The sequence below is a fragment of the Trichosurus vulpecula genome, chromosome 6 (assembly GCF_011100635.1).
Source record: "Trichosurus vulpecula isolate mTriVul1 chromosome 6, mTriVul1.pri, whole genome shotgun sequence".
Lineage (NCBI taxonomy): Eukaryota > Metazoa > Chordata > Mammalia > Diprotodontia > Phalangeridae > Trichosurus > Trichosurus vulpecula.
This window is the reverse complement of record NC_050578.1, coordinates 271243835-271258775: the sequence shown is the minus strand read 5'-3', so window position 1 is coordinate 271258775 and position 14941 is coordinate 271243835. Positions and strand designations below refer to the sequence as shown.

Genomic DNA, 14941 nt, shown 5'->3' with positions numbered 1-14941 from the left:
GGCATAAGACCCATAACATCCTGTGGGTAAAATGCTTGGAGACTGTCTTCTGTGGCCACAGCCATTGTCATCTGCCTGAGGCTGGAGGGGACCTGGATGGACACTGGTCTTTGGCCATCTGGGCTCCCCTCAGGCTCTCTACTTGGTCCATCACTATATATTCATCAACAAGATGGTGCCAGTGTCAGGCCCTGGAGACATGCCCAAGTCTCTGCCCAATGGGTCTATGTGCTGACTTGGCCGCTTCTCTTCCTGGTCAGGCCAGGGCTTAGTCAAAGTCACCCTTGAGGAGAGGGCTCCTGGCCTACAAGAAAGGTGTCCTTGTGGGTCCTCTGGCCCTCCCACCCCCATCAGGGACACATCTGGTTCTTTGGCCATTCACTCAGCTGCAAACAGTTGTGTCTGCCCGAGATCAGAGATGTTCCCATCAGCATTCTTGCCCACATTGGGCACATGCTCTGAAGGATGGGAACCCCAGGGCACCAAGTTTGAATCTGGCAGTTCTCATCTCGGTCGGGGTTGTCAAGAGACCGACCATTTGCAGATGAGCCAGTGGGATTCATCTCCACTTCTGGCTCTGGCTTTGAGCAATCAGTGGGCATAGCAGAGAAGGAAGGGAAAGTAGCAGCCACCACACCGCACCAAATTTGATGCCGCTTTATTGACAAAAACACAAGAGAAAGATCCTCAAAAACACCTTAACCCTGACAGGTACAGGAAAAGTCATCACGGAGGCATAGGGCTGACCATCTGGAGGGGCTGGAGCCCTGCCAGACTCTGCTCCACCCTCCCTGGAAGGAGAGGGCATGATAAGGAGCAGAACCAGCCAGGCCTGGAAGCCACGGGCCTTCATGTCAAGGCCAAAAGCACCAGGACCATGTAGCTGTTTAAAGCTCCAAAGCCAGCCTGCCTAGTTCTGGGCATTAAAATCGGGGCTTTCTGGATGATTGGAGGGGACAGGGCCTTGGAGAATGGTTCTTCACCTGAGACCTAGAAACTTGGGGTTTGGGGAAAATCATTATTGTGATATTTGGATTACAGTATAATTGATTTCCTTTGGAATCTGATTATTTTGTGCAATTAAAACATGATTGTGCAGAGGTTCTTTTCACAAAAAAGGTGAAGCTGCATCAGGCTAGACAGAGGCCATGGCACGAAGAGGCGGAGAAGAGGACATGGCCCCTGAGCAGCTGCACACCAGGGGCCGGGGTGCTGGGGTTAGGGACAATCAGACTGGATCAGGGAAGGGGAGTCACTTGCTCTGGTTCTGCAACGTCTCCAGGATGGCCCGGAGCACAGCTGCAGCTGCCACGGCCCCAGGGTCTGGCTGCTCTAGTTTGGCTGAGCTGATGTAACTGGCTCTCCCAGCTCCAGCTTCCATCTTTTTGGTGGCTTCTGCCGCGGCCTCGGCACTCTGTAGAAGGCACAGGGGATCAGCTCCTGAATTTGGGGACGGCAGGCTAGCTACGCGGTCCTGCTGTCCTGGGCCCAGCTGCAGCATCTGTGCCAGTGTCCCTGAAGCCTTGGCACTAAGAACCTTTGGCAGCTCTACCAGGAGAGGAGCATGTGGGCCTCATGGATGGCTCCATGTGCTGGGTCCCCTTCCAGCAGTGGTGCCTGCCTTGCCCACCGCCAGGCTCCCAGAGGATACGTTCTTCATTTTCCTATGGCTCAGGCCTGAGTGTCTCATTCCCATTGCCTCTAGAATTTCAACTCCTTTGCAGTGTGGGGCACCTGCCTTCGCCAAGGCTGCCTCCCTCCTCACCTCACAGCTCAGAACCTCTTGCCAGCTTCCCCTCCAAAGCTTAGCCTGAGCCAACCCCTATGGGAAGCCCAGCTGACCCCCTCAGCCCCTAGAGCTTGTTCCACCCTCCCCGTATGTGCTTACCTGTACCCATCCCCCCCGCAGACACACGTGTTAGAATATGCCATACTATCAGAGGATTAGGATTCAGAGAAGGGACATGAAAGGCCATGAGTTCATTTTACAGACGAGCAGACAGGGGGCACAGAGAGGTTCCATGACCTACCCAGGGTCACATAGCTTGCAGTGTCTAAGGCAGGATTTGAATTCAGGTTTTCCTGACTCTAAGTCCAGGGCTCTAAGCACTGCTCCACACTGTAGCCTCAGGGCCCAGCACAGTCCTTGGCACATGGGAGTGCTCCACAAATGCTTGCTGGCTTGGCTCTGTCCCCAGACACTCTTCCTACTCCAAACCTAGCCTCCAATGCCCTCTGCCCTCTTCAGGAATTAGCTCCTGAAGTTAGGGCGTGAGAGAGACGTTCTCAGTGGATCACAAGGCCCTCAGCAGCCTTCCCGTCCTCCCAGGCTTCGCTGACCCCCTCACCTTGACGGCTTTACTTAGCACTTGCAGCAAGTTGGCCCCTGGGGTCTTTAGTGCTCGGAGGTCCTGGCCTGCAGCCCACAGTGCATCCAGCTGCCCAAGACAAGGGAGAGGAATACAGATGGGCAGGGGACTGTGGTGGTTTGGAGGGCTCCAAGTGGAATGAGGAGGAGGAGGGCAGCAGGGTAGGGGGCATACACACCATGGTCCTGTCCCCAGGAGCAGCTTTTCCGTACCTGTCGGGGAAAGCAGAAGGAACCTCAGTTGAGCCAGTGGCCAGAGTAGGCCCCCATGGCCTCCCAACGTTCACTGAGTGAGAGGGGAAGAAGAGGGATCACCTCTGTGCGGATGGGGTCACCGCTGCCCTGCGAGGAGGTGACTCACCGCTGCATGGCCTCCAGGCCAGCGTCCATGGCAGCAGTCCAGGCTGGGAGGCTAGGTGTGGTCTTGAGGGGCTGGGCAGCCGCAGTCAGGAATAGGCCATAAAGCTGGGGACCAAGGGAGGCTGTGAGTGCTCGGTCTCCACCTTGGTGGCTGTGGTGCTGGACTTGCTCAGCCACCCGGGATCTTCCCCTTGGCCTGAGAGAGCCCTGGCTCCCTGCCCCTGCCCCTGGAGCTCTCTTGACAATGAGCTTGGCTCCCCAGCACTCACCGCCCCTGATGAACCTCCCATCTTCTCCAGCAGGAGCCGGGACAAGCCAGAGAGTAGCTGGTCAGGGCGGCTGGGGGGCGGGCCCTCCTTCAGCCATTCCTGGATTGCTGGAAGGGCAAAGAGAGACTTTGTGGTGGCTAGAGGAGAAGCCCAGCTGCCCCAGACCCCCATACTCCCTAGACCAAGACCAAGGAAGCATTCACAATCAATCAGGGGCTGAAAGCCAAGGGAAAGACCCAATGGGGGCTGGGAGACGAGAAGGAGTGGGGTGGAGGCCCACGAGTCCTTGATCCCTCCCCATCCCTCTGGTAGTGACCTCTGGCAGCTCGGCTGTGGGTGGTCCCACAATCGCCATCTCCAGCGGCTCGGTCCAGAGCATTCAGATGTTCCTCCAGGCCAAGGAGGGTGGCACACACTTGTTGCAGGATGACAGTTGCCTTCTGGGAGCCAGCACCTGGCAAAGACAGGCCAGTGGGGAGGGGGCCCAGTGCTCCAGAGAGCCACGGCTGAGCAGTCTCATGCCATCCCCCCAGGCAGGCGGGCAGGGTACCTCCTGTCACTGTTGGCTCGATGCCCTCCGGCTTCTCAGCGGGGGCTGCCCGGCTGCGGGTGCGACCTGTCACAGGCGCTCTGGCTACGTGGGGCCAGGCCGAAGCTGTGGTTTCAGCATCTGGGAATGAACAGGAGCCAGGCTCAGACCCGGCATAGCCACGTGGCTCAGCTTCCTGAGCTGAAGGGACAAGGGAAGTGTAGGTTCCCAGCCTCCTTGCCTCATGGGAAGAGGATGTAGGGATTGGGGGAGAAGGTGGAGAGATTTGAGAAGTCCAACCCCACCTTCCCGTCAAATCAACTACAACTGGAAGGAAAAGCTGGAAATAACCTTTCCAGGGGGACCCTTCCACCTTGCCCTCGACCTAGGAGAAGGGCTATCTTTGCTCAGCCTCCTTGGGTCCCCTCAGCCCACAGGGTAGGTTCAGGCCTAGAGGCCTGGGGCTCCTCACCTATCAGTTTAAGGAGGGCATCATCTACCAGTAGGAGAGTCAGGGAGATGCCAGCCATTTCCAGTGCTGACATAAAGGTGCCCACCAGGGCACGGGCGATCTTCACACCCCGGGCCTCTAGAATTCAGAGCAGAAGGCAGCCATGAGGAAGGAGGGCATGGGGGAGGAACAGGACTCCAGACAGAAGCCAGGGTGGCAGAGGCCTTGCAGAGGCCGAGGGGCGACCTTGTTCCAGAGGGCCACCTTCCTAGGAGTCGCTCTTCACTGTCTCTTGCTCATGCTCACAGTTTGCCAGGCTAGGGATGGCATCCTAAGGGACATCCCGCCTCCATCTGGGACTTACCGAGGCAGCGGACTGCTGCATCAGCCATGATGCCCAGCTCCAAGAAGGACAGGCCGCCCAGGTTATTGACGACTAGCACCACTGAAGAGCCTGTGGGCATCACACCAGGGGAGCAATTGATCAACCAGTGTCTCAATAGGAATGTTACTTAAGTGTACGGTGTGTCCTAGGTGCTGGGGGTGTGAAGGCAGAGAGTGAAACACTCCCTCCTCAAAAAGCTGACGTTCTAATGGAGGTGACAAATGGGACAAAGTGGATGATTACAAATGAGATAAAAAAATACTGTTCCATACTCACTTTACAAGGGAGTTAGGTACAAGGCAGTTTGGGAGGGAGGGAGGGAGGGCGCTAGCAAGCCCAAGGAGGGGAGTGAGCTCTGGGATTCTCTGAGGTGCAGGCATGTGGGAGGGCCAGAGCAAAGGTGTGGAGGCTGGAGATGAAGTGCCATGTGTAACCAACAGAGAGAAGGCCAGTTTGGCTGAATAGGAGAGGGAGTGCAATGTCCAACCGGGCTGGGATGATACATTGGAGCCAGGCTGTGTAGGGCCCTGGAAGCCCAAAGGAATTATTCCAGAGGCCATTCACAGGAAGCCACTGGAGTTGGGTGAGTGAACGGGGGTGAGTCAAGACCAATTTTGGCAGCGGTCTGTGGATGGAGGTGAGGAGCCGGCCATGATGGTCTAGGGGAGAGGTGACAAGGGACATCGCTAACATGAGGGCCCTGTGGGTAGTGAAGGGGTGGGATGTGAGATGGAGGATGTGACAGTGGACAGGAGGTATGGGGGAGGGCAGGGAGGATGCTCGGATAACGCCCAGCTCACAGACCTGGGACACTGGACAAAAACACCAAAGGCACTGACCCTGCCCCGGACAAATGACTCACCAGACTTGACCGGCACATGGGACTCGTTGGAGGGGTTAGTCATGTGGTCGATCATTGTCTTCGCCACCTCATCCGCCGTGGCCATCTGTGCGTGAGAAGCAACAGTGAGGGGAGGGCTTTGGGCTAGACCCTGTTCTGGAGCGACATGAGCGCCAAGCAAGCACACACCCACCCACCTACCTTCAGCCGACGGACACCAGCCTCCCCGTGGATCCCTGTGGAAAGAAGAAGCATGACTGTAGGGAACACCCAAGTGACAGCCCCAGCGTCTGTGGAGATGAGACAGCGGCCACCTAACGGGACATTCCTCAGAATGGGAAAAACTCATGTCAGAGGGAACAGACATGCCTAAGGCCGCCGGGGATGCAGGCACACATCCTTACCCAAGCCCAGCTCCATTTCATCCACAGGAAGCTGGAAGGTCGGTTTGGAGCCTGGGACACTGCAGGAGGACAAGCTGGCCCCCAGGGTGCCTAGGAGGGAAGAGGGCAGGACATATTGTTACCAGCAGTCTGTGCATAAAAGGGTACGCAGATGTCCACAGAGGAAGATCTTAACCAATGAACAAGTTAATCATTCGGGGAGAGCCTGTTCTGCTCTGGATGGCCCTGTGGGGTGCAGATTCTAGGCTGGCCCCAGATCACCAGGGCCACTTGGAGGTGAGGCCTTGGCTAGGTGAAAGACTCAGCAGGTAGAAATTAAATATGCCTAAATATGCCTCCATTCTGCAATGGAGAATGGGCATGAGCTGAGACATCCCAGAATGCCAGCGCCTGAGAGCAGGAGCCCCCTAGACCCTTCAGCCCACCACAGCAGCTTACCAGAGATGGTCAGTTTGGCTTTCAAGCTTTGGCATCTTTCCTTCACAAAGGTCCTATTCCCTCCATAATGCTTCTTTTCTTCCCAGGGGATGGGGAGGCTGGCCCCCACCCAGGCCAGCCCTCACCCATGGCCCCCCAGGCCAGCACTCACCCATGGTAGCAGCCACCCCACCACCACCCCTCCACAGGCTAGCACTCACTCATGGCCCCTCCAGGTCAGCCCTCACCCATGGCACCCCCCCCGCCCCAGGCCAGCCCTCACCCATGGCAGCAGCCACCTTACTACCACCCCTCCGCAGGCCATCACTCACCCATGGCCCCCGAGGCCAGCACTCACCCCTGGCCCCCCAGGCCAGCCCTCACCCATGGCTGCAGCCACTCCTACCCCCTTCCCCAGGCCAGCACTCACCCCTGGCCTCCCAGGCCAGCCCTCACCCATGGCAGCAGCCACCCTACTACCACCCCTCCGCAGGCCAGCCATCACCCATGGCCCCCCAGGCCAGCCCTCACCCATGGCAGCAGCTACCCCTACCCCCCTCCCCAGGCCAGCACTCACCCCTGGCCCCCAGGGCTAGCCCTCACCCATGGCAGCAGCCATCCTACTACTACCCCTCCACAGGCCAGCATTCACCATGGCCCCCCCCAGGCCAGCCCTCACCTATGGCCCCCCAGGCCAGCACTCACCCATGGCAGCGGCAGCTGCACTCACTCTACGAACAATCTCCTCGAGCCCCACACCTGCCTCGGCCAGAGCACCTGCCACCTGTACCAACATGAAGCAAAGCCCCCGAGGGACGAGTGACTCCACAGTTTGGGGCAGAGGACAGAGAGGGCAGGGGTGATGGCAGTGGGGAGAGGAAAGAAGGCCCCCCTCGGGAGGTGCCTCCCTCAATTCAGACCTGGCCAATGGGCCTGACCCGCCTGGGGGCAGAATGGGGCCCGGGGTGGGGGGGTTGTCAAAGGGCAGACCTGGGTACTAGAGCTCTTCTACTTACTACCTTTGTGACCCTGGCCAAGTCACTTCCCTCTCTGGGCCTCAGTTCTCATTGAGCTGACCTGGGAGGCACCTTCTGCTCTGACTGCTCTTGTCAATCCTAGGGAGGGGTGAAAGAGGGCACCCCATTGCAGCTGATGGATGAGAGCATGGGGGAGAGGACAGTCAAAGGGGAAGGGAGGAGGCAGCCCCCCAAGAAGGCAGACCTCTGTCCCATGGGTAAGGCCCATGGCAGGAGTCCTAGAGGAGTCCTCTTTATTCACCAAACCCCTATTAAAAGCACCTACTACGAGCAAGGCACTGGGTGCTGGGGCACCAAGGCACCAACAGATCTGCCCTCCGGGAGCCCCCACCTTGTGGATGAGCACTGTGCCACAGAGGCCCCGTCTGCCTGCCTTCTTCAGGCTGGTAAACGCGCTGTCATCACCGACAACAACCATCTCCACCGGGATGCCCTCTGCCCGGGACTGCTCCCGGGCCAGCCCAAAGTTGAGTCGATCCCCGGTATAGTTCTTCACAATGAGCAGTGTCCCCGCTGCAGAAGCCAGAGAGAGGCGGTCAGGAAGCCCTCACCCCATGGTTCTCCCACCCTCCCCAGGCCCACATGAAGCATCGCTACCGCCACACCTGCCATACCTGTGCCAGCCTGGGCCACTGCCCGTATGGCAGCCAGGATGCTGCCTACCGCTGGGGAAGTGAACACTGCCCCAGCGATGACCCCAGTCAGCATCCCTTTGCCTATAAAACCTGGAGGGAGGAAGGAGAGGGTGAGGGGCTGTGCCCAGCAGGGTCCTTATCCCTCTGGCCCCCACCCACTTCCTCTGTTCTTAGCAGCTCTGCCCTTTACATGGTGCCCTAAGGAGTCCAGGAGCCTGAGGAATGGTCCCTACCCTCCGAGGGCTTATGTCTTGTTGGGAAGACAAGATGAACACATGTGTGAAAAAGCTTCAGGAAAGACACGGAACAGGCTCTATTACGGACTAGCCCATAGGAGCCTCTGCTGAATGGATACCTTTGCAGGGGAGGGAGGTACGGCAGTGACCCCGGGTTCTTCAGGACCAAGCTCTTCCTGGAAAGTCTGATGTTGGACTCAGCAATTCCAAGACCAGCCTGGCCACATTCTGAGAGGCGCATGTCACATAAATGTAACAGAATACAACTGTGCTCTAAGAAACAGTGAGGGCCACTGTTCCGAGAAACCTCGGAAGACTCGTGTGAACTGATGCCGATGGAAGTGACAACAATTTACACGACGGCAACAAGGTTGAAAAGACCAACTATGGTGAGGGATTTAAGACCTAATGAGAACGATTCCAGAGGACTGAGCATGAAGCGTGTTCCCACCTCCTGGCAGATGACGGACACAAGGAGACACACGGTTTTGGACACGACCAGGGTGGGGATTTGTCTTTCTAGACTATGCTTCCTTGTTACAAGGTAGGTTTCTGCCCCGGTGTGAGGACAGGGGTGGAAGGGAGAGGAGATGCTTGTTAAGTTTTTTTTAATTAATTAAAAAAAAAGAGAAAGCATTTTAAGTGAGGAGGAGAGCACAGAGGCAGGAGATAATGAAGGCACTGGTCTGACTACGACTGGTTCTCTCTCCCTTGGTCCTCAGGTCCTGATGCTTTAACCTCCCCATATCCTCCTCCACCTCCTCCCCAAGCCCCCTGCCTGGCACAGGCCCTTGCTCACCCGCATGTGCAGGCTCATGGCCAGAGCCCCCGCCCGACAGCAGGGCCACCCGTCCCTTCAGGCTCTCCAGATCAGAGCGCAGGGCCACTCGGTGTCCTTGCAGAATCTGGAGGTCGGGGTTACAGGCCACCAGCCCGGCCAGGGCATCATCCGCACAGCCTGTCACAGAGTTCACGAGCTTCTTGGAGGACTGTTGGGAGAGAAAGTGAGGCGTCAGGCTATCCCCAGAAAAAGCATTTACTCTTCAATGCACCGCTGTGGTCTTTGGGGCCCTGTCCCTCCATCTCCTGGGGCCAGAACAGCTGGGGAGGCCTCAGAGTCATCACCCAATGCAATCCTGCCTCAGACATTTACTAGGAGTGGGACCCCAGGCAACCATCTCTCAGATTCAGTTTCCTCACCAGTAAAATGGGGATAACTACACCTACTCCACAGGACTGGGGGGATCAAATGAAATGTAATGTAAATGAAATGCTTTCGAACCTTCTCATTAGCCTGGCATTCAAGGCCCTGCTCTGTGTGACTCTGCCCCCTCCTCAGCCTTGTTTTGGATCCCTTGTGCCTGCTCCTCCTCTCCCAATGTCCTCCTGTCATCTCCTCGCTCTGCCCTCAGGCTATCCCTTCCAGGCCTGAACACAATACCTGGAAGGCAGAGGCTGCTTAATCTTATCTTTGCCTCTCCAGGACCTAGTCCAGAGCCACGGATAGAGACACTCCTCTACTTTCAAGGCCAGGTTCAGCCAACCAACAAGCATTTGTGAAGAATGTCCGGCACTGGGCTAAATTGGGGGGGGGGGGCAGGGATAAGAGGGGGATATCAAGCCCTCAAGGAACTCATTCTAAAGGGGGAGACAGTAGACTATAGAGGGAGAGTGTGTCCCAGTGAGTCTTCAAAAGACTGAGACAGGCAAGTGGAAAGAGAACAGCCCAACTGAATGTGAATTAGCCCTGGAGACAAAAGCCCCAACTGCATTCATACCTTTGTCCCCAGACTCCCCACTAAATCTAGAAAGAAATGTTTCAGTTGTGTCTGACTCTCCATGACCCCATTTGGGTTTTTCTTGGCAAAGATACTGGGGTGGTTTGCCATTTCCTTCTCCAGCTTCTTTTATAGGTAAGGAAACAGAGGCAAACAGGGTGAAGTGACTTGCCCAGGGTCACAGAACTAATAAGTGTCTGAAGTCAGATGAGTTTTCCTGCAGGCCTGGCGCCCTATCCACTGTGCCACCTAGGTGACCCTGGGCAGAAGTAGAGGAGGTTCACCTCAAACTAATTACATTTATGAATGGTAGAGTGGCCTACTAAGAGAAGGGGGTTTTGAGCCAGGAGAGACTGAATATATAGGTGAGGCAAGATGTCGCCTATCTTCCATCTATGGGTGACAGTCTCAGAGCTGAGGTACTGAGGGACTAACTCTGCTAACCCTAAACTAAGGGTATTCCTCTGCTCTAGTTAAGCTGAAATGCACACTGTAGAACTCCCAAATGACAAAAACCGGGTACAGTCCAGTGACTTTACCAGTGGCTAAGGCTGAAAACGAATGCAGCCCCTCATCAAAGAGTGAGCCAGGGAGAGGCTAGAGAGGAGCTCATGGCCCAGTTACTGCCTGGTCCAGACCTGTCCAAGGGAGATCAGCCCTATGGGCTTCACACAGTAACCACTGAGCTGCCTCAGTGTGGCCACTTCCCAGACCGGGCAGCCTAACTGGATCCTTCGGAGCAGGAGCCAAGCTCTCTGGGACCTCTTTGACCTGTGCCAATATTGGAGGGGTCCAGGCAGCTAAGATACCTCACCCTATGAGGAGCAAGCCACAGAGATGCTCATCTCTTACCCATACCATGGCCTGCAGTGAACTTCCTGAGGACCCTCTAGAGCAGTAATGTCAAACACAAATCGAATAACTATAAATTAACATTATCTACGCTACTTATTTTGTTAAACATTTTCCAATTACGTTTTAATCTGGTTGTGTACACATTCAAGTTTAATACCTCTGCTCTTGAGAAAGAAACGACATGGAGCTCCAGTCATTCTGGAGTGGTGAGTGGCCCAGGCTCCATGTGCTCCCTCTACGTGGGCCTCATTACCATTGTACTTAAATTTCATGCCCACTCTCCCTAACAAGCCCTGTGTGTATCTGTGAGAGAGTACATACCAGTTCTGAGTGAAATCTTTTGTAACTAACACTCCTGCTACGCTGTTTGAGTAAATGCCTTCATTAATGAACTAAATCTACCATCTCATGGTTATAGGAATCACACTAAGTGGGGACTCATGAGGCAGAATTAAGAAGATAGCCAGCCACAGAACTGCCCTCCAAATCTTGAAAATAATAGTTCTCTCTCTCTCTTAGGGGACCCGATCTGCCAATGCTGGTTCAATGTAGACAAGTGAATTCAGACTGGGGTGTGAGACACGAACCAGAATGGGGAGCTCAGATGGCGCTTCCTCCATAAAGCCTCCCATAATCTCAACATTGGAGTGAGGTCTAGGGCAGAACGGACCTGGCTGACCGGGGAGTCAGTACCATCTTCCTTTGGCATGAGGTCACACCAGAGCTGTAACTAGCAATTCTTGTGCCTGAGGCAAACACCACAAAATGGGCCGGTTGGTGGTAGGAGCATGGGACTCAAGGCACAAGGCCCCAGGAGGGAAATAGCCTACATACTGCCCAGTAGCAGGAGACAGAGAGCCTAGGACACTCAAGAGCACTTTCATGGAGGGGGAAAGAGTGCGGTGGAGTGGGCCAGGGTGAACTGTGACTGCAGTTATCTGAGCTAATTATTCCTACTAATTGGGTACTAAGCTCAAGGTTTTGACCTGCTGAAGGAGAACAAGGTTTGCCAGCACCCTCTAAATTTCTATATCCTGGGCCAAAGTTCTGGCTGCCCCACACCAGTTATCAGCTGGAGTCTAAGCCTGTCACGCTCCTACCGAACAATCTGTACTGGCGCCCTATCGCCTCTGGGACCAGATAAACTCGGCTCTTAACAAACTCTATGATCTGGCCTTCAGGCTCCTTTCCAGATTTACCTTACACAACTCCCTCTTAACGCACATAATGATCCTGCCTAACGTTCTAAGGTGCTCCAGCCAAACTGCTCTCCGGACCAGTGATCTCCAGAACCTGATTTTCACAGGATCACAGACTGAGAGGCAGAAGGGTTCCCCTAATTTTCCAGATGAGGTTGGAGAAGTGAAAAGGCTGATTTCAGGTCCCACAGAGGGAAGGCCACAGGAGGATTCCAGTGCAGAATCCCATTTTATCACATGTCCTAGGAACGAGGAAGCAGCGACCTCCTCTCAGCTGCCACTCCTCCGGGGATGCCAGCCTGGGTCCTGGGCAGACTTGGAGCCGCAAAGCCAAACTCCCACCTGAGGAGAGGGACGGAGGATGTGCCAGAGGTCGGTCTGCAGGGCCTCTCTCCATTGCAGAAAGCCAATGGGAGCCAAGACTTGGAAGGTGCTCCCCAAACCTTCCGAGTCCTCTAGAAACGCTGGCTCTCATCTTCAGAATGATAATTCGGATTATTGCACTAATGCCTTCTGGTGGAGGAAAGGTGATATTACAGCCTTTCTGGCCCGACTATGGGCTTGAGTGGGCTAATGGCTGCAAGGGACCTGAGATCCAGAAATGGAAGGTGCCTCAGAGGCATCCAGCCCATCTCCCTCATTTAACAGATGAGGGGACCCACAGAAATCGCAGAATCAAACCATCAACCGATCAACACGCGTTCATTGAGCACTTACTAAACGCCAGGCCCTGTGGTCATCACAGATTCAGAGCCAGAGGGCTCTTTCCAGATCCCCTCACCAATCCCTTTATTTTATACAAGTGGAAACTGAGGCAGGGGAAGTTAAGGGGCTTGCTCAAGGTCTCTGCTATAGCACAGTAGCCAGGACAGGTCCCCTGACTCTAAACCTTGAGCTAAACGAGGGGGCTTCTTCCAGCTCTGAATTCCTGGTCCTATGATCCTGCCTGTCACCTGTGGCCTCCTGCCTTCTGGTGAGATGCTACCCACTGTAAGCAGAGGCAGCTGAGCTACAGCCTCATTCTAGAGGGGAGGGACAGGTAAATGCCCAAGTGTGCTGGGAGGACAGAGGCAAAGGGCATGAGCTCTGACCACAGGCAGGCGACAGCGTGGTCAGTTCAGGGGAGCTGGGGGGGAGAGGAGTGCCAGGCCTGGGCACCGTGCCCACAGCAGCTAGCCTGTCAGCCCTGAAGGTGACGCAGGCCAGCCCCCTCAGCTTACAAATGAGGAAGTGAAGACCCAGAGAGGTCGGAGGATTTGCCTGAGATCACAGAGCTGGGGCGTCTCCTGCCTCCTCATCCTTCCCATGACCATGCTGCCTCCCACCAGTGATGCAACTGACCCACCAGGATTTTTCCTGATCCCCCTCCCCCTCTTCTGAGGCTGGTGCCCTGAGTCTCCTGAAATTGCTTTTCATATACTTTGTAGTCACTGCATCCCCTAACCTAAGTAGAATATAAGTTCTCTGAGGGTAAGGACTTGTATCCCCAGTACCTGGTTTGGTGCTTGGCATGTAGGGGGAGTCTAACAAGTGTTGACAAACGAAAAATGAGCAGTGGCATTGAGCTTAGGAGGACGATGACCCAGAAGGCCATGAGGGTCTTGCACTAGGAAGAACTCACCGTGATGTTTAAAAAGCCCAGGACACATGGAGGAAACCAGGCCCGGGCCTGCTTCTGTCCAGCTCAGAGTCAGTGGCTTGGCTCCAATCCTGAACTCGGCACAGCCCAACATCCCTGGGCCAACAATTCAGGGCCCAGGGCACCTGCATCCACCCTAGTCAGTGCCATGCACAGCTCTGAGCACCCCTGCTCCACTTTATGGGGGGCCTGGTCACTCAGATCAGCCTAGAACATGACACAAAATAGCCTTGTGCCAAAATCTCACAGGTCTTTGGGAGTTTTTGGATGGCCCGGTGCTGGATCTCAGACCTGTTAGTCAACAAACGTTTATTAAGCATGGACTATGTGCCGGGCACTGTGCAACGTGCTGGGGATACAAAAAGAGGCAAAAGACAGCGCCTGCCTTTAAGGAGCTCCTGGTCTAGTGGGGGTGATAACAAGTAGGCTGTTTATAGGATAAGTAAAAAATAATGAAGAGAGGGAAGGCACCAGAATTTAAGAAGAGTTGGGAAAGGTCTTCTGCAGAAGATGGGATTTTAGGGCCACTTGAAATGGCAGTGGACTTCCAGCCCAGGAACTCACAGAACTGAGCCCAAGAAGCCTCGTGAGGGAGCTGGGGAGAGGCAGGCTTCTGTTTGTAGGGACCCATCCCCTATCCACGGCCACCTTGCTAACTGTGCCTCTTACTTTCAAAACTCAACTGGGAGACGGGGCTTTCCAGTCACACCAGTAGCCACGGTCCATGGGGATGCTAGCTGGCTCTCTGCTCTGTGGTCCGGGAGCTTCCAGCGCCTACCACTGCTAGCTGGCCCATGCTTTGAGGCCGGGCACCACGCTGTCTGAACCCAGAGCTCTCTTCTCCCTCCAGGCCCTGAATAACTCACCATGGTGGGCAGGATTGCCAGAAGCAGAATCCACAGAGAGTCCTTCTGAACCAACAAGGGCCTCAGGGGCTATTCCCTCCACGTGGGACTCTTCTGAGCTGAAGGGGAAAGGCCACCCCACCACTAGGAGAGAGCAAGAGAGAGTGGGTGTATGTGAAGTGGAGGCAGTATTTGGAGACCTGGATGAAGGGGGGCTGGCCTGTTAAGGGGTTGAGCCACGCCAAGCACGATGGCACCAGCAGGAGTTCTCTGCCTACTGGGATCCTGCTCCCACTGGGACTTAGGTCTGAGTCCAAACTCCAGCGCGTGGCCCAGGGTTGGAGTGTGGGAGGCACAGAGGCAGAAGGACCAAAGTCCGCACATGCCCCAAATCCTCTCCCTCTGCAGCAGGAAAATCGATCTGAGGCACACGTACAATCTTCAGGAGGAGGGCTGGCCCTGAACACTCAAGGCAGGGACATCCCATGTGGTCTGGACAGGCTCCCACGTTGGTCAGCATGCATACCTACTAGTGACCCCCTTGGATCCAGGGGGAACAAAGCAAACAACCATTGAATTTTTGGCTCCTAGAAGAAGCTGCTCCTGGATCCCAAAGTTGGGGAAGTGCAGTACAAAGAATCAGGGACCTGAGTTTGAATCCTGACTGTTTAATGGCTAGCTGTGTGACCTGGA

At 55.4% G+C, this 14941-nt stretch overlaps 1 protein-coding gene across 1 annotated transcript; it reads right to left on the bottom strand.

Annotated features, from left to right (window-relative positions):
* Positions 1 to 641: 641 nt before the first annotated feature.
* Positions 642 to 14543, bottom strand: TKFC (triokinase and FMN cyclase). Its single transcript, XM_036765624.1, has 17 exons — positions 14270 to 14543; positions 8732 to 8921; positions 7676 to 7786; positions 7393 to 7574; positions 6730 to 6808; positions 5608 to 5697; positions 5405 to 5439; positions 5225 to 5309; positions 4342 to 4431; positions 3999 to 4115; positions 3548 to 3667; positions 3314 to 3451; positions 2998 to 3104; positions 2730 to 2833; positions 2548 to 2581; positions 2349 to 2438; positions 642 to 1414 (listed from the first exon to the last, which is right to left on the bottom strand). Exons 1-17 carry the CDS (start codon positions 14270 to 14272, stop codon positions 1253 to 1255), a joined length of 1737 nt encoding a protein of 578 aa, XP_036621519.1. The 5' UTR covers positions 14273 to 14543; the 3' UTR covers positions 642 to 1252.
* Between the last annotated feature and the right edge of the window lie 398 nt (positions 14544 to 14941).